Genomic DNA, 19,962 nt, shown 5'->3' with positions numbered 1-19,962 from the left:
GGAAGTCGTCATTTACACCATCCGCTGGTTCCCCTGTTTTGATCCGTGACAGGTGGTCGGCACTAACGTGTTTCTTTCCTAGCCGGACAATGATTTTGAAAGTAAATTCCTGCAACAGTAGCAACCATCGGCTGATCCTCCCTTGGATGACGGGTTTGTTAATCATGTACAACAGGGCTTGGTGATCAACATAAAACACAAACGGTGTAGCAAGCAAATAATGGTGGAATTTTTGCACAGCATAAACCATTCCCAAAGCTTCTCTTTCAGTCGTGTTGTAGTTCTGCTCGGCCTTTGATAGCAATCGGCTGGCAAAGTATATTGGATGATCCAATCCGTGATTACCAGTCTGTGCCAGGGTTGCGCCGATCGCATAATTGGAGGCATCCACATGAACATGAAATTCCTTATTCCAATCTGGATATGCTAGGATGGGTGCTGTAGCCAGTCGTACCTTTAGCCCTTCAAATGCCTCATCCTGCTCTTTCTCCCATCTAAATGCTTCTTCCTTGCACGTTAGCTTATCTAACGGCTGGGACACCTTGGCAAAATTTTTAATAAATCTCCGATAATAACCTATGTGTCCGAGAAAAGATTTTACCTCCGTGACATTAGTAGATGGCTGCATTTCTAGAATGACTCTCACCTTGTCGGGATCCGTCTTTAATCCTTCCTTACAGATAATGTGTCCGAGCAGTCTGCCGTGTGGAACCATGAATCGACACTTCTTGGGGTTCAATGCTAGCCGGGCCCTGCGACATGTCTCCATACACTCACCAAGTGCTGCCAGGTGTCCGTCCTCTATGCTAAATATTGACCAATCATCCAAGAAGGCCTTGAAATTTCCCACAGACATTTTGTCAAAGATATGCAGTATAATCCGTTGGAATGTGGCCGGTGCATTACACAACCCAAAAGGCATCCGATTGTACGCGTAGACCCCATCTTCAACAACAAACATCGTCTTCAACTTATCTTCCTCTGCTATAAAGATCTGATTATATCCGGAGAACCCGTCCATAAAAGAGTAGATTTCATGTCCCGCTACCTCCTCCAGAATGCTATCTGTGAATGGAATCGGAAAAGGATCTTTGATTGTTACTGCATTCAGGCATCTAAAATCAACGCATATCCGGATCTGAATAGTATCCTTCTTTAAGGAAATGACTATTGGTGACACCCATTCGCTGGTCTGTACTTTGAAGATAATGCCAGCGTCCAGCATCCGGTTGATTTCCTCCATAACGCGTGCGGCATAGTTCTTATTCATCCTGTAGGGTTGCTTTCCGTACAGGTACAGCTCCGTCCACCAGCGGAATGCGGTGCACACACAATTCTGGCGGTACTCCTTTGAGGTCCTTGTATGTCCATGCAAACACATCCTTGTAGTCCTTAAATATCTTGAATGCCGCAGCCTTCAGTACTGGATTCCAGTTATCTCCGACTAGTATGTTCTTCAGCTCTGCCTCGTCCCCCAAATTCATTGTTTGCAGTGGAGCTTCGTTGTACTTAATTGTCTAACCTTTACTGAATGCATGGGCGGGTGTAACATCCAACGGTGCCTCCCCCTCCTTTACTTCAGTAAACTCTTTTGGATATTCGTTCTCAATTGACAGAACATTACAGCTGTGAAATAATTCATAGTTCCCCATTTGCCAGTGATAGAGACCGTTGATGGAATCCAAGTCGTCATCCGTTGTTCCTCCGTCCAATCGGAGGACACCCCCCTGATCCGGTTCCATCCGTCGTCTACCTTCATCATCCTCTCCGTCAGAATCTGATGACAGAGCCTCTTCCCCTACCATTTGGGTATGCAGATCAATGACGAATCGGCGGCCTTTACTTTCCAGGGATAAAGTGTTCTTCTTCCAGTCGTGTCGAGCTCTTGCTTCGATAAGCCACCCGCGGCCCAGGATGGCATCATATCCTTTCCTTTTCAATGGAATCACCACAAAATCCATGAGGAACGGCTGGGTGCCAATGGTTACCGGCTGTGCCATGAGGATACCTAGTGGTTTAATTCTATGTTGATCAGCGGTTAGTAGCTGAAACCTTGGAGGCCACAGTGTCGGCTGTCCAAGTTTCCTCCAAGTTTCTTTTGGCAATACATTTACGCCGGACCCTCCGTCCACTATGGTGTCTGTGAGAACATGTCCAAGTATCCCCATCTCGACAACCGCAGGGTGCCGTCCGGATGTCAGCGCCAACAACATCTGATCTTCTCCTCCGGCAACAATTTCCTTTTCTTTCCGTCGACTGGATTCTCCCGGTAACTTTCCCTTCTGCAGGCTCGATTCCCCTGCCATATTTGAGAGAGCAGAACGAAGTTGGGGCATGGTGAGAAGCAAATCACTTACCTTTACTTGCACCTCCGTTTGCAAAATTTGTTGTACTATGTTTTGTTCTGCGGAATTTCTTGCTGAAGTGGCGGTGGTGTCCGGAGGAGTTATTGCTTGAGATACTTTTCCAACCTCCGCCCGTGTTGCCGCAAATTTCTCCTTTTCTTTGGCGGGGTCTGGGTATTCTTTTGCTTGTTGCCGCGTAATTGCCAGAACTTCTTCCTCGTCGGCTCCAACCGTGATCAAGTTCACTCTGGATTTTGGACATTTTGAGTCATCGTGATCGCTGGGTCCGCACCATCGGCACAATAGTTGAGGTGTATTTGCTGTTGGACATTCCCGCGCAAAATGTCCCCACAAGTTACATGCTCTGCACTGAATAATTGGTCGTTCGTTTGCATCATACTGAATCCGGCTTCTGCTTGTATTGGTATTATTATTGTTGTTATTTTGTCCACGCCGATTATTCCTGTAGCCTCCAGATGTAGCGCCGACGGCATTCGTGTTTCTGTTACTACCTGACGGGGAGGCCTCCTGTGTGAGCACCTGCAGAGATCCTCTTGTTTTCATGTTAAAGGGGCAGTCCTTTGTCGAATGTCCCATGATCTGACAGATGTCACAGAATTGGTTCTTCGGACACGATCCTTTAGTATGACCGTCGGTCTTACATTCCGTGCACCACAATTCATTACCTTTTGGCTCTTTTTGCATATTTTTAAACTCCTTCATCATTCGACCCATATCCTTCTGTAAGGCACGAACCTTTTTGTTACTACCTTCGTCGTCGCTGTTATCATCCTCAGCGGATTCATCATCATCAGAGTCAGAGGAGCTGGTTTTCTTCTTCTTTGTCTTCTGTGCACTTTCAAGGTCGAGTGCTCTGTTGTAAGCATCAGCATATGATGACGGTGGCACAATTTTCATTTTCCTCCCCAACTTCGAGCGTAGGCCGTCCACAAACCACCTTTTTTGCAATCTGTCCGCTGGCTTGCTTTCCATTTTGTTTATCAAGTCTTTCAATCTCCTGGCGTAGACACGAACAGTTTCGTGCTTCCCTTGCTTGGTATTGAAAATTTCCGCTACAATTTCATTATCATCTCGCAAGAGTTTAAATTCCACCAAGAACTCCTTTTTAATGTTATCCCATGTATCCAGCTTCTGCGGATCCATATCCGAAAACCAATCAATCGCGACACCCTGTAGGGTTGCCGGAAATTGCCTGGCCCATTCGTCGGCATCTGTGATTCCATTTGCTCGCCAGATTGTCTCACATGTCTTACAATGTCGGAGGGGGTCGGCTGTACCATCGCCTTCAAATTTCGGTAATTTTTCTTTGGGTCCCGCCATAACTCTGGAGGTCTGCACTCCTACAGTGGTCGGCACTCCCACACCGGCGGTCGGCACTCCCACACGGGCAGTCTGAACTCCCACACCGACAGTCTGTACTCCCACACCGGTGGACTGGTTTCCCACATCGGCGGTTTGCACTCCCACACTGGAGGTGTCTACAGCTGCAACCCTTGGTGAAGACGGAAGATCCTCCGAAATTGTTTCCCGCAGAAGTCTATCCTAGACGAAGAAGTCACTCCACGCTCGTGCTTCGTCGGCACTGCGAGTTGTGCGAGTGGATGCTCTCCCGTCTGAATTTTCTTCCCTCGGCGAACACAAATTCAAGAACTCCTCTCGTGCTTCTTCCACCAATTCCACTCGCTGTCGAGTCTCCTCCAACAAATCTTCGGCGCTCCGGTTTCCGTCAGCAATCTTCCGAAATCTTCGTCGGCGTTCGGCTTGCTGTGCTAGAATTAAATTCTCTTGCGCAATATGGATTCCATCTTTTCCTTTCGCTTTATTTCGATCCTTGTTAAGCTGATTTGGCATTAATCTTCATTCCTCCCACCTTCTAGATTCATAAGGCAATGGCGCCAAATGTTTACCGTACAGGTAAAGGAATCAACGCATACAGACAATGAACATGAATAGCAGAATAATATTCGCAATAGTAGATGAATTATGATTTACAATGATCCCGGACGGGGTATAAATACTACCGCCGAACTTTCCCGAAGGAGTCCGTCGGCCACCATTATTCTATCCGCTACAAACTATTTACCGCCGGACCGTTGGCTACAGAAACACCACCGGACCGTCGGCTACAAAAACACTGCCGGAGCCATCCAGTCGGCTAATTGTCCTAACAACCAACGATATGCTAATTGCCAATGTCTGTTGACATTAGTGGTCATAACCAGTCATAACAACCTACAAGGGATCGGGACTAGTTAACAAGCAATTGTTCAAGTGGCTATTGACTCCAACAGTCATGATTGTGACCCGCTAACAAGCATTTGCTGTTCCTTAAATTAGACAGTTAATACCATAGATGGAAAAATTGAAGGACTCCACCTTGGAAGGACTTGTAAGTCCATGTGTGAGGCAAGCCGACTAGCCTTGGTCTCAGGAGTCGAGTCCAATTGAGTCGAGTCCAACTGAGTCCTTAACTTGGACTCCCGAGTTTTTTCTTAGGTCTCTCCTGAGTCCGATGCGAGGACTCCGTAACTTCGTAGATTAACTCTTGCGCACATTGAAATGCCCGATCAACTTTAAAATTTGTTTGTTTAAGAAAAAACTCTTTCTTCTTTGTAGGGTGTAATGTTTCAATTATAGCTCTTATGTTCTCTAAATGCATTAATTTTTTTTAATTTATAAAATTACATTTTTTTCTTTTGCTGTGTCCTTGCCAAGTCCTTTATCGAGTTTTTTCCGAGTTCAAGTCCGAGTCCAATTTTTTGGGCTGCCAAGTTTGAGAGAGTCCGAGTTTTTCAAGTATTGGTAATACATTATATATAATTCATTAGATGTACCTTAACATGATATTTAGGCTAAATAAGCCCTTCCTGCAATTGTATGACCATTTGGTTTGATTCACAAAATCACTATAAGAGACTTAATCTGCTACCTAAGTTGACTTGACAACTGAGGAGTCGTACTCAACTCATGCGAAGGTTTCGTATTGATGCATAAAATACAGTTTCATGCAATTAGACTCACTCTTAAATCTAACTTCCTTCTCTATTCTGTTCTGTTTCAACTTTATAGTATCTCTAGGACTAAATGCCTATATTATTATTAAATCAAGATACAAAAGCCAATAAGAATGATTGTAATATATTGCAGAGGTAAGTGTTTATTTCCAAGGACATGTTTACCATGATTTTTTTATGACACAGAAATTACACTTTTGATTCTTGATAATATATACTCCTTTGATTCATTAGCAACATTCAATATAATTCGAAATTGAAGATTATTGACTCTGTTATTCAAAGACAATGCCATTGGTTCATGATGATGAATTGCTCTATGGTTTGGTTTAGACATGAAATCAATTACATGATGATGAACTACATATTTGATTCAATTCTGAAATGCAATTGAATAGTTGATGGTGAAATTACTCTTGATTAGATTCAGAGATGCAAATGTTTACCAGATGACAAATTTAAATTATTGATGTTATAATGATAACATACCATATATACATATACATGCATACATATACATATACATATACATATACATATATAGTCAGGCTGCATAACTTATATACCTATATATATGTATACACATGTTTATATACATATTCACGTTTGACCATATGACTTCACAAATGCATGTATATATATTTGCATTTATACATGTTTATATATGCACATATATACTTTATGTTCCTTAGTGATATATATATATATATATCACCATGAAGTCGTCATTTTAAGATTGATTGAAATATTTGAAGTCTTCAGATTACATATCCAATTCTATATATGTATTGATGAAGTTTCTCTTGAATTTTGATTAGATTTTTAATTAATAGGATTAAACTAGAGAAGGGTCACCTCAACCAAACAAACAGGATGACTGAACACTTATGACCATAACTTGACCCTATGACTCTGGTAACCAAACAATTCAAGAGTTATCTGTTGGTTCTAGGCAAAATGACAACTTTGAGCTTTCCTTGTGTCTGTGCCCCTCTCTTTGATGATACTATCCCTTCTTTTTTTGGGGGTGATCCGATCTCTTGCATCCACTTAGACACACAAAGATAGCTAGACATAATCTTTATACCTTACTAGGTATCTGTATAATAAAACATTAGTCACTAGTGTTTTCATCATAAATTCCATTAATCCATCTACAAGTACAAATGTGTAAAACCTATTTCAAATAGCAACATCATGTCTCTAATTATGCAATTTAAACTGTTTTATAACAAGTTCATGGAGGGATGTAACATTCAGGGCAATCCCAAAAGGGGACATTACAAACCTATTTGAACTACTACTCAAATCTAGGTAGTTTACACATGTGGGACACAGAGCAATGAAGAAGTTCAATTGCTTGTTGCACTGCCTCTGGTTGTTCATTTGTGTTTTAAGCCTTAACTTATACCTTTCATCAATTAGGAAAGGTTGCTACTTCTCTCAACCCTTCATTTGTTTTGTTCATAGAATCTTAGTGCGTGTTATTGGCCTTTACCATTTTGCAAATAAGATGCCCGTGTATGATGTATACATTGTTGTGTATGCATTTTGGCCTTTCTCCTTTTGATCCATTAGTTCTTTCTTGGGCTGCTCCTTGTTTGTTGATGGATTCTTGATTTTTTATTTTTGCTATGGATGGATGGTCATGAATACCTTGTTTTTCATTGCAAACATATTGATGATTGATTCATTCTTTTATTCCTTGGTAGACTACTCTTTCATTCTTTTATTCTTGTCACAAATTGTATTTCCATCCATTTCTGTATAGTTCTCAAAGAATTTTGTGTTCAATATTTCCTGTTTTTCAGGTCTAATTGGAAGAAATGGTACGGGGAAAACAACTTTGCTAAGGCACATGGCTATGCATGCAATTGATGGCATCCCCAAGTACTGCCAGATTTTACATGTAGAGCAAGAAGTTGTTGGTGATAACATTACGGCACTTAATTGTGTTCTAAATGCTGATATAGAGAGAACACAACTCTTGGAGGAAGAATCTGGATTAGTTGCACAGCAGGTAAGCTGCATTTTGTGTCTGACTAATTATTTCTTAAGTGAGTTTTTCAAAACTTTTTTCTTCTATGCTTAGGCTTAGAACATAACTCCTTTATTTCAGTTGGATGCAAAAATTGTATTGTTCCTTCCGTAACTATGATGATAAAAAGATTGTTAGTCACATATATGGTTTTTTTTAATTCCAGAGAGAGGCTGAGAAAGATGGCACAGCTGTACAGAATGATATGAAGCCCAAGGGAGCCAATGAGGAGAAGGATAATGTGTCAGAGAGGTTAACACAAATTTATAAGAGACTTGAATACATTGATGCCTACTCTGCAGAGGCTCGTGCAGCATCTATACTTGCAGTGAGTTCTAGAGTATTCTTTTTGTAGACTGAGTAAATTGTATGTTATGTTTTTGAAAGTTCTGTAAGGATTTTGAGTGGGTATATGTGCTCTTTATCATTAATTGGCTTGTTAAAGTTCCATATCTTGGAGCCTGGAATTTAAGGTATGCCTAGGAATTAGGATGGCTAATCGTTTGCCCTATTTCCTTGTTTTAAAATGTAAATCGTATTTTAATAGAAATGATTTTTACATGGTTCTTTTTGTGGCAAAACTTACACAGTTGAAGCCAAAAGCGCTTTACATAAATTGTATTCTAACCTTTTGAGTTTGGTTTTTGCGGCTTCATTTTTGTCCATCAGAGGTGATGTAAATATTTTATTCAGCTTCAAATGATGAATGAAATTTTTAACAGTATTCTTAATTTGATCATTTCATTTGGCATATCTATCATTTGTTTGAATAAATACACTTATTTATTATTTAATGAATATGTTCAATTTTTTTATTAATTAAGTAGTACATTGATTTTTCAAACACAAGATGGCAGCTACTTGTTTAGGGATACCTTCCTTAAAACTTTTGTTCTTTACACGTCTTCAAGTTTGACAAAAATCATACTAGATCTTGAAAATGATTTAACACAGAATCCCACCACTTTGCATATGAATCAAATTTACCTTTTCAACAATCGCACCAATTTGTTAATAGGTTACAGCCTAACCCTTTGGTATTTTCACATAGACAAGGCTGAACTTTCTTGTAGGCAGCGCATTGATGTACATGATGGTATTTTATTATATGAATTTTTAAGATGCTTCCTTTTGCTGATGATGAGGTTCTCCTATCTCCTATCTTATCTTTCTTGATGGTTTACAACGACAACTTGTAATGAAATAGTTTGCACAGAGGGAATGATATAATAGGAAAATGCTGCCAATGCTTGATGATATTTGAGAATAATGAATCAATTTAAGGGGAAAACATCCAAGGTTTCCAAAAAGAACTCAATTCATAATATGATGATCATGAACTAACCAATATATCCTATATATGTTATATACCCTACTTATTCCTTGGATGACACACAAGTCAATTTACATAACTTAATTGAGAGTTAAGGTATCAATAAGTCGACTGGCCATAACCCTATGCACAGTCACACTAATATTAAGGGTGTAGAATATGCCCCCCTCTTCAAAGAAGCATCATTCTCAGTGCTGATCAATTGTGGATGGTTTTACACAAAATACTTATTTTTCCATGTAGCATCTTTGATTGGAGAGTCAGCCATTTTATCAAATACTTTGTCATCGCTTTCAATTGCAACAACTTAGTGTGTGTTTGAAGAATTTTTTCACGGGTCTAAATCTTTTCCGCCCTTTTTATCAAGGTCTGGTAACTCAGCCCGTGCTGCAGCTCTTTGTTTGATGATCTTCTTCAAGCATGAAACAAGGAAGATTGGATGTATTTTTGTTGATATAGGTAACTCCAATGTACATGGTACACTTATAATTCTTTGCAATATTTTATAAGGACTATGATACTTGGGTGAAATCTTGTTACTCTTCTTCTGTTGTTTCAGAGATATCTGCTTATATGGCTGAAATATCACAAAGATCCAATTCCTGATGTCAGAAGTCCTTTCATGACAGTGCTGATTAGCTTGCTGCTTCCTTTTATTTCGTGCCATTGCCAAGTTCTTCCTAAAACTAACAATTACCTCTTGCTAATTTGGAATGTGTCTTCAACTATTTGAATCTCTGGGTTTGCTCACGATGTAGATGTGATTAACAACTGTGCTTGGTACCCATACAGTGCCGTAAACGAAGACAACTTGGAGGGAGTATGGAAGTCAGACTTATGCCACCATTCAGCTAGTTGTAGCCATTGCACTCATCTCTCCTATTTAATTGCAACAAAAAAATGGGAGATAACATTCCAAGAATGTGTTCATCACATCAGCCTATCCATCTGATTGGGGATGCTATGACAAGCAATGACTAAGCTGAGTGCTCGTGCATGGAAATAAATTAGTCTAAAACTTGTGAAAATTAAAAAATAGGAGCAGAATTAGTTACTGTAACTTTCAGAGGCATATGTAGCCTCTAAATAGTATTCGTAAAAGTTTTTCTATATTTCTTATTTGGCCTATTGCTTATCTTAGACTATTGCCAGATTTGACTCTGGTGGTAGAGTCTGCTGATGGTATGCATAGGGCTTTGCATTGCTGAGCTCGACCGGGAACGAGATTGGTCATCTCCCTCATTTCCAGTACTCTTTGAATGCTCCTGCCCACCTCCTTCCCTCTCAATAGGAGTTGAATGACCATGTGAGACTTGATATCTATTGACAGTATATTACAACGCTCTGGTTCAATCCTTCAAACAGGGTCCTACCAAGGATGGCCTTTTATATTGAGCACTTCTTGGATATTCAAGCTGGGGTCATTGTGCGCCCTCTTTACCTATCTCGGTGTTGGAGCCATGGCCTCTGCATTTCCTTGGGTTCCTTCCACGTTGGCTCCCATCGGCTCCATATTGAGATTGATCATTAGGTTTACCGAGCTGATCAGATTTGCCGCCTTTGCGCCTTGACGAGGTCGAGACTGAGACTTACTTTATTTTTTGGTGCCCCATCTACTACGAGATCAAGGGGAGGTTCCACTGCCTGTTCAGAGTGTGCAAGTCTTTTTTGTCTTTTTTCAGTTACATCGATCAGTGATGCCTTTGCAATCACACCTTACAGGTTCTGTACCCTTTGAGGCAGGCCTTTGATCAGCTTATTACTTCCTTTTTTTTGCTAATGTCCCCTACTCAGGGTATGAAATGACTGCTTGATCTTCCCATTTCTAGTCACACCAGGTTTTTGAGGCTTTGCAATGCGTTCTCTTGGTAGGGACACTCCACTTCGAGTGGTATTTTGAGATGGTCTAGGACTCACTCTTGCCCTGGACCCTATCCTTCAGTGCTGGACTTTTTCCCACCCAAGAAGGACATCGAGACTTCCTTGTGGGTCGTTTGCTTCCATTTTTGTTCCTTTTCTTGTTACTGTTTGGTGTTCCTATTGTAGGTCGTTGCCCTTGTATGCTTTTAGTCCCTTAAACCCTTTGTGGTCTCTTTTTGAACATTAATAAATTTATCTTATCTTGCTACAAATGTGTAAATAAATGTGCATATTTGGTGAGATGATCCACAACAACCATGGTGTCTCTGTTTTCCTTTGGATTTGGGCAGTCTTCTTGTAAAATGCATAGATCCCTTCTCCTACCTTTGACTTGGAATAGATAAGAGTATAATAATTGAAGTCTCTATTGTGTCTCCTTTAATTTTCTTGCATATTGCACATTTTGCTACAAATTTTTGAACATCCTTTTTTAGCCCCTTTTGCAAGAAATTTCGTTTGAATCTCATGATAAGTCTTCAAGAATCTATTGTGCCCAACTCTTTGGAGAAACATGTTGCTTTGCCAACACCAAAAACCTAAGGGTTGAGTTCTTGCGTGTAGTCTATCCTTGTACTTTAAATCAGTTTTTTTACATGCTATTTTTTGACACCCTTGATTTGTCTTCTTGTTTTTCAAATCTCAATGAGATTTTGGGTACCCATGTCCTCCTTTGAATCTTCTTGTGCCTCATTTACCCAATCGGCATGTAATGTTGAAATGAGCTACACTAGTGACTCTATAGGCCCCTCCCACCTGAATAGAGCATTAGGCACAATACTCTTCTTACTTTCTACATGATCTCAAAGTCATACTTAACATCTTTGTCATCCATTTTTGTTGTTCTTCAAATGACAATATCTATTCTAAGAAATATTTGAGACTCTCTCTCTCTCTCTCTCTCTATCTCTTTATGGTATAGTATTTTCCACCAAGATCTCCATTATTTAGTTGCATCTAGGGTAGCCAACATCTCTCTCTCTCTATTTATGGTATAGTATTTTCCACTAAGATCTCCATTGTTTAGTTGCATCTAGGGTAGCCAACATTTTCTTCTGAAAAATATGCTTTCAAATGTTGTGGGTCTTCTTGCATAAATAGTACTATGGCTTGTCTTGAAACATTATATTCCAAAGTGAATCTCTTACAAAAATTTGGGGTAGCTACGACTAGAGTTGTGTACAAGGCTTCCTTTAACTATGCAAATGCCTAGACAATTGCATCATTCCACCGGAAGGATTCCTTCTTCAAAATTGCAGTGAGAGGTAAAGTTATGCTACTATAATTCTTTACAAATCGGTGATAATAAATTGTAAGTCTTAATAAACATTGTAGTTCTCAAAGGTCCTAGGTGTTTTCCACTATATAATGGCCTTGATCTTTCGAGGTTCCACTTGACTCCCTCATGTAACATAATAGGACCTAGGCATCCCATTTCTTTGACTCTAAGCATGCCTTTGAATGGCTTAGCATAATACTGATGTTGTTCAAGAATGCTTAAAGCCTTATATGCAATGCCCCACTCAGAGATCCTTGGAAACAAGGATAAACATAGACTAACATATTTTTTTTTGTAAAATTAAAGCATAAATACAAGCATAGAATAATCAAAGGATCACAATGAAAGACCTAACTAACTAGCCAACCAAAGATCCCCAAGCATTCATCACTAACCAACACATACTTTTCTACCTACTAGAGTTAATCCTACAGTGTTCATTTTAAAACCTAAGAACAAATACCTAAATGATTAAACATATAGTTTCCTTCCAATTAACACGATGGGAATCCTTAAGACAGCTTCCCGAAAACACTCGATATCAGATCTGTTATGATCTAGGAAGATGTGGAACCCCAAAGGGTATCCAAAACCACAATTTGCATCTTCAAGAAAGGAGTGTAGACATCTGTTGTTTGTTGTTTGACAACACATCTTGGAGTCTTGTACGAGCCAAGATTAGCTCCAATATGAGCAAAATCCACACTCTGGACGAATTGATGCCAGTCTCGTACGAGCACAACAAACCTTCGTACGAGTTGTTGCTTGGCCATGCGACACATTGCTTCTGTCGAACAAGTGATTGCATTGTTGTACGAGACATTGCTCTCCCAAACGACATCAAGAGGACAACAACACTAAAATGCTTAATAAGAGCTAGAATAAGGAAAAACCTCTACACCAGGGAGTACAAAGCCACATAAAATGAGGAGTGAACACTCAAGAGCATCAAATAAAGTAATAAGCCTATCATGCTGAATCACAAGGATATTCCTACTCTAAGATAATATATAAAACATCAAGACAAAGCAAAAGGCACGAAGTACAACATGTGCATCAAGAGTACATAAATCCCAAGTAATCCATAAGCATCAAGTAATATAATCAAGGACATCTTACATGCTATTCTTCCAACACATCCCTAGTTCATAGCAGTGATAATAAGACATCCAGACAAGGGAATGCATCAAGTAACCACGAGATATGACAACACATAACATGATATCCAAGCATCAAAAGTAAAACATAAACCACAAGGAAACATGCTCCGAAAACCCGAAGAATCCAAAATAACATCTAGCTCCGGCCTCAAAATTGGAAGTAGACCGTCTCTATACACCAGTCTGCAACAGTGGTATAGGTAGCTACACCTCCCAACCACGTGGCACATTCAGGTCCACACCTGTCGTGTTGATGGAGATAGTGACCCGACCACAATCACATAAGACAATTACCCATGGCTTACACACTCGCTAATCAAAGTATGATACCAACATCTATAGGCTCATGAAGACAACACCGTGCATCTGGTCATTGGTTAGACCCAATATAGGATAAGTATGTAGGGACTTTAGTGGAGTGTAATTTGCTTGGCATCAGAAAGCCCAAGCTATATATGGTATGGGAACTCAACTCCCTCGGGAGGCCACATGCCTGATGTGGTTACTAAACTCCAACATGAGGCCTCACATCCTGCTCTCAAACTAACTTCTGCTGAAGACTATCAACAGTATAGGCACCACTCCCTTGAATTGGCTTCCTCGAGACCCTCAACAACTGTATACGTGTTCTCTTATCTTATCATTAAGCTTATCATCCATTTATTAATTTTGGTTACCACTTGTTTAAACCTCTCCATGTTATTGTGTCGGCCGCCTCCAAGTTGGGCTATACAAGAGAAGCCAGTCCACATGTCTACCCTACATACCCATGCTTATCACATGATGAGTGTCTGTAGGCAATGAAAGTTCCCAATCCAACCCCCAAATGAACAATCACTCTACCAGCCTATATCCAGGAGTTCGGGTCTTGCAAGATCCCGTCATATACACATGCACGTGCACGTGTTCATGTGTGGGTATCTTCACGAATAAATCAATAGAACCAATGCAAGGGTTGGATATGAGAATGCAACAAATGGTACAAGAACAACGAACTCACTCAACTAGGCATCATGTTGGGACTATGGATTCATCACGAATCCCAACAAGGCAACAAATCACGAACTCACTCAAACAACCTAAATCTAGGAGTACAGATTCAACATGAATCCCAATGTCCATGAAGTAAAAGCATAATATGGAGGAAAACATGGAATACAATCCATTCCCACAAACTAAGCAAATTTTTGCCAAAATCTCAACAAAATATGAATGGCACACAAAATGAGGCAAGGGAAAATGCCTAAAAAACCAAACTTCTCAGAAATCAATAAAACTGAAAACCGATCTCTAGTATATGGTCACAAGACCAAGGGTCCAATAAAATACACAAACTAAGCTCAGAGTCATAATCCGACAATTCCAATAAGGGTTACAAATCCATCAAAACCAATATGGAAACATGAGTTTGGATCGGGAAATAAAATATCTCGGAATGTCCTATAACCATTTTGATTCCACGATCCTACTTGTAGCAAAGACTACTAAATCAAATCCCTGACCAAGCCATACAAGGTAGTAGGCGAAAATAGGATGACACGCAAAATGATGCGGCAAATAAAAGCCCAAAAATCAAACATCAAATAAATTGACGAAATTAAAACCCATTGGTCTAAATCCACCCATCACACTTTTTAAATAAAATCTTGGATCTGGACACTTGGAAATCCAACAGCATAACATTGCAAAAAGCTTCAAAGCCCACATGGGCAAACTACAAAAACTTACAAAAGCTTCAAAGCCCACATGGGCAAACTACAAAAACTTACACCCATCCAACTGGGTGGAGGGAAGCAACAAAAAAGTGAGGGAACACTAGTTCTCAGCCCACGAACTAATAGCAATTTACTCCAATTGAAAAGACGAAACAAATCAAAAGATCCAAAGAAACCTACCTCACACTTTTGGTAAAATCCAAGAAAATAAACAATTTGCCAAATTGGATGAAACCTTCGGGGAAGTGGAGCACTTCCGACATGAATCCAACAAGCTGCTCCACGCATGAATCTAACACCCAAATTTTACCCAACAAGCAATGAGGAGGGTTTTGGAGCAAAATCACAAATTTTCATAACATCCACAATGAGAAGTGAGAATAAAGCTCACTTTAAGACATTAAAAGCACTTTTTCCAAAAGTGAACTTCAAAATAGATTATTTAAATAGTTAAATAATCTATTAGAGCTTTTCCCAATCAAATAAATCAATTCTAGTTAAATGGAATCCAGCTACAACAAATTAGTTGGTAATCAAAATAAATTAAATCAAATAATTAAAATCCCTCTAAACCGTTAAATCAGCATTCAGTTTAATATTTTGTGACAACTACGGAACCCTAAATGCATAGGCACGCTCATGCGTCTAATCACGTAATGCATTGTGAATCCAGATTTACCAATTACCGGACGATTATTAATAAAAAATATAAGGATACATTGATCATACAAGGACGACATTGGCTCAACATGAAAGGCCAGATCACTAACTCCATGTGCCACCGTGGGGGATATAAGTCTTGTACAATAAACAAGCAACACCAAGTGTAGATGCACAATAAATAGTAGCCGAAGCAACAAGTTCGCATAATCACATGATAAAGCATCTAATTAATTCTGTTTAAATAATCTATTTAAATAATCAATTTGCATCATTGCATAGTTTTACTGTAAGAACAAGGTAAATATCTGTAGCACAATAATCCATGAATTGAATATGGATAACTCATTTCCAATTCTTTTAAGAATTTAATAATGGAAGTAATATCTAAATACTCAACAATATACAAGGCACAATATAACATATGATCTTAGATAATCATCTTCCAATACCATCCTGATTCTCTAATATAAAATACACCAAATAACATACAGTGCAACCATTGTTTGTATCTCAAGGATACTTACGAAATGACATTGTGATACCATATACATCTAGGGAACCACTGGCACAAACCTCAGTGAAACCATTTAAGACACCATAATCTCATAAATCCAGAATAAGCATAATCAACTTGCTGATACAACACCATAAGTCAAAATGCCCCGAGGGTGTAGACCACTCATGGGTCCTAACATGATCACTCAAGAAGCAAGAACATCAAGGTTGCATTCATCAGGATTGTTAATGTTTGGTAGCTTCAGTTGGATATACTCATGAGACTAAACTGAAGTTATATATGTGTGTGTGATATATATATATATATAGTTGTGTGTGGTTAAATAATTTATTATATTAATTAAAATGAGTAGACATGTCCCTTGAAGGGACATGCTCTCCATATCTTGTTCTCCATATAAAGAGAGCTATCGCTTCCCGTGGAACACGTATAGCAAACATGGCAGTGAAAATACATTTGCAGCGATTCAAGAAAATTAACATGGTATCAGAGCTAATTGCAAATGTAAGAAAGAAAAAATATAGAAGCTTTTTCACCGAGTGGATGAAGGCATCACATAGCAGACGTAGCAGTAAGTGAACAATGGATAAATTTTTGCAAAATGTAGGTAATGGAAATAAATTTATGCTTCTTATGCGTTCTGGCAGCTACTCAAGCATAGGCTAGCAGAAATACAAACTTTCCGGCTACAATCTCTTTTAGCCGGCACTGGGAGTCGTTGCATTTTACAATGTCTTTGATGGTCACAGTTGTGGTGAGGCATTGAAATACGTAAAGGAAACAATCGTCAGCTTTATTTTCAACGATCGATGTTTCCCAAATGACATTGAAAAGGCCATCACTATTAATTTTGTGGTAGCAGAAAGTGGGATTCGTTCCACTAGGATTTTAAAAGCTGTCACTACAGCTCTGACAAACTCAGACGTAGCAGTAAGCGAACGATGGATATATTTTTGCAAAATGTAGATAATGGAAATAAATTTATGCTTCTTTTGCATTCTGGCAGCTGCTCAAGCATAGGTCAGCAGAAATACAAACTTTCTGGTTATAATCTCCTTCAGCTGGCTGGGAGCTGTTGCATTTTACAATATCTTTGACAGTCACAGTTGTGGTGAGGCATTGAAATATGTGAAGGAAACAACCCTCAACTTTATTTTTAATGATCAATGTTTCCCAAATGACATTGAAAAGGCCATCACTATTGATTTTGTGGTAGCAGAAAATGGGATTCGTTCCACTAGGATTTTAAAAGCTGTCACTACAGCTCTGACAAACACTCTTCATTACTAATGCAAAAACAAACTATGAAGTGGCTATTGTGACAGGAACAGACAAATGAAAGATGATATCTAGACCACGAACTGAAAAGGAGTCAAGAAAATGTATAAACCGATGGACATGGAGGGGAGTGTCGGCATTATTACCCTATGAAAAATAATGTAAATGTGTTATCTTGTTAGCTTAATGTCCACCCTATACGGGGAAGGTTAAAGCCTCATCACCGCTCATCAAAGTGTATTAGGGAACTGACAACAAGTTTGGGAACCATGATCATGGAAAGAGAACCAGCAGAGCGATAAAACCAACAAACAACAAGACAATTTCTGCAGTCTAGAATAATATTTGTTCTGATTAAATTTGTTTAATGAATGCTTCAAGTCATTTCTATTTCTTTAAAGTAATTGACAGAGAGTACGAATTGAATGTCACAGATAGATACAGACAACACAGGTCTGCAAAACTAAAAGTGTCAACTTTGATATTAAGGACGAACAGCCAAGTCAATAAGGAAGAGATCATTATTTGGGAGTCGAGATATGAAAGAAGAATTAACCATTAAAAAGGCGGGCATGTAAGCCTCCAAAACCATTAGTGCTAGTGAAAATTTCATACTCGAAAAAGGACGACAACACAAATTAAGCAAGGAGAAAGGACATAACACATTAATTTTCATATGATCGGGACTTTTAAGCAAGTTGTGAATTGAATTTGGAAAGGAAAAAAAGAAGGGCCCCTGTCACCGGGGCAAGAAGATTGATATAATATTTGCAACATACGATAAACAAAAATGATTCATAGATAGAGTAAGTCTGACACGATAGTAACAGTCATGCCCACATTATTGATTTGATTAGTCCTCACGACGGTGTAAAGACAGGTAAGTATGAGCAGGGATAACCAAGTACAAGGAAGAAAACTATTAAAACAAGAGTCAGTAGAGACATATGGTGTAATATCTATGTGTTTATCCTCCCTAGCTAAGAGGGATATATTCTGTAGGCCAATACTCATGATATAAAATGTTATATCAAAATGGTGGATACCTTCTGATCAAAGACATCCTTAAAATTTTGCCATTTCAAATATTACCAATGGCGTAATATCCGTGTTTATGCTCCCTAGCTAAGAGGGATTGATGATGTTTGGTAGACTCATGAGACTAAACTGAATATATATATATATATATATATTTGTGTGTAGTTAAACAATAAATTGTTATATTAATTAAAATGAGTAGACATGTCTCTTGAAGGGACACATCTCTCCATATAAAGAGAGAGATAGCTGCCCTTGGAACACATATACCAAACATGGCGGTGAAAATAAATCTGCGGTGATTCGAGAAAATCATCAAGGATGACTTACATAAATCAAATGGGAGAGGCTTTACATTATATATATATTGTAAGTGTCCCATTGAAGTCTTGTTATATATAAATGTCATACAAAATGGCAAAATGATTTTTTGCAAAAAATGGCCCAAAAATAGAGCTCATCAAACTTTTGAAAAAAAAGGTGATTCATTGTATTATGCCTTCAATCAACCCATTGTCTTGTCCTCATGAACAATTTGTTGATGATACTATTTTTATGGGTATTGCATCTATCAAAGAAGCAAGAAGTTTTAAAAAGGCCCTTAATCTTTACTCTAATGCCTCTGGTCAGAAAATTAACCGGGGTAAAGGCTCTATTTTTTTCATTAGTATCCCCATTCATAGACAAGTAAAGATTGCTGATATTATGGGTTGCTCTATTGCCTCTATGCCGAGAACTTATCTTGACCTTCCCCTTGGAATAAAACCTCTTGTGTCCTTTTGGGAGGCGCTTGTTGATAAGTTCAATATGAAGCTATTTGGATGGAAAGGCAATATGCTTAGCCAAGCTGGTAAAGTGACTTTACTGAAGTCTTGCCTTCAAAGTTTGCCTACCTATGCCTTGAGTCTCTTCAAAATCCAAGCTAAATATGCGGAAGCTCTTGAAAGAATCGAAAAGAACTTTCTATGAATGACGACAAAGGAAAAGAAAAGAATGCCTTTAATTGCATGGAGAATGTATGTAAGCCGAAAAGTTCCGGCTAAGTAGGGCTGGAGGGTTTTTGGGGACACTAAGGAGTGTAATACTATTTGGAAACATAAATACCTATTTCAATCCTCTATGATTTAGGATTTCATCAACTCTCCCCCAATTGCCAATGCCTCTACCATTTGGAATGCGGTTCAAGGGGCCAAGGAAATTATTTCTTCAAGAAGTAGATGGAAGCTGGGTAATGGTAGAAAAGTGAGGTTTTAGGAGGATTGCTACTCTTGGACCACCCTCTGGAAAACAATAATAATGACAGGGAGACTATTGAGAGATGCAAAAAGAGATTTGGAGTTTGTGTTTTCAATTATTGGAAAGATGGGAGTTGGGTTAATATTGTGGAAATAAATCAGAATCTTTGGTATATACAAAATTCTCTCAATTTTGCATGTATTAATTCAGACTTAGAAGATACGCTTGTTTGGGGCAATCACCCTAGTGGAAAATACAAGGTCGCTACAGTATTTAAGGAAAAAAATGAATGTAAGACCTCTTTGGTTGAATACTTGGATGAAGGGTCTTGTTCCCAAGATAGAGATTTTCTTCTAGATTGCTCTTCAAAACAAAATTCTTACTATTGAGAATCTCAATAAAAGAAGC

The 19,962-nt window shown here is 38.9% G+C and overlaps 1 protein-coding gene across 2 annotated transcripts in view; it reads left to right on the top strand.

Moving 5' to 3' along the window:
- The window catches only part of ABCF3 (general control non-repressible 3), a 189,947-nt gene that overhangs the window by 35,494 nt on the left and 134,491 nt on the right, over positions 1-19,962 (top strand). For both annotated transcript variants that reach the window (XM_089798416.1, XM_089798415.1), the window contains exons 4-5: positions 7,192-7,400; positions 7,585-7,746. In XM_089798416.1, the coding sequence (XP_089654542.1) occupies positions 7,192-7,400; positions 7,585-7,746 (371 nt within the window). The remainder of the gene's footprint in view (positions 1-7,191; positions 7,401-7,584; positions 7,747-19,962) is intronic.

The sequence above is a fragment of the Cupressus sempervirens genome, chromosome 8 (genome assembly GCF_028749045.1).
Source record: "Cupressus sempervirens isolate cs-2001-9-10 chromosome 8, ASM2874904v1, whole genome shotgun sequence".
NCBI classification, from domain to species: domain Eukaryota; kingdom Viridiplantae; phylum Streptophyta; class Pinopsida; order Cupressales; family Cupressaceae; genus Cupressus; species Cupressus sempervirens.
Note: the sequence above shows the minus strand (reverse complement) of the source record. Positions and strands in the feature narration are given on the sequence as shown.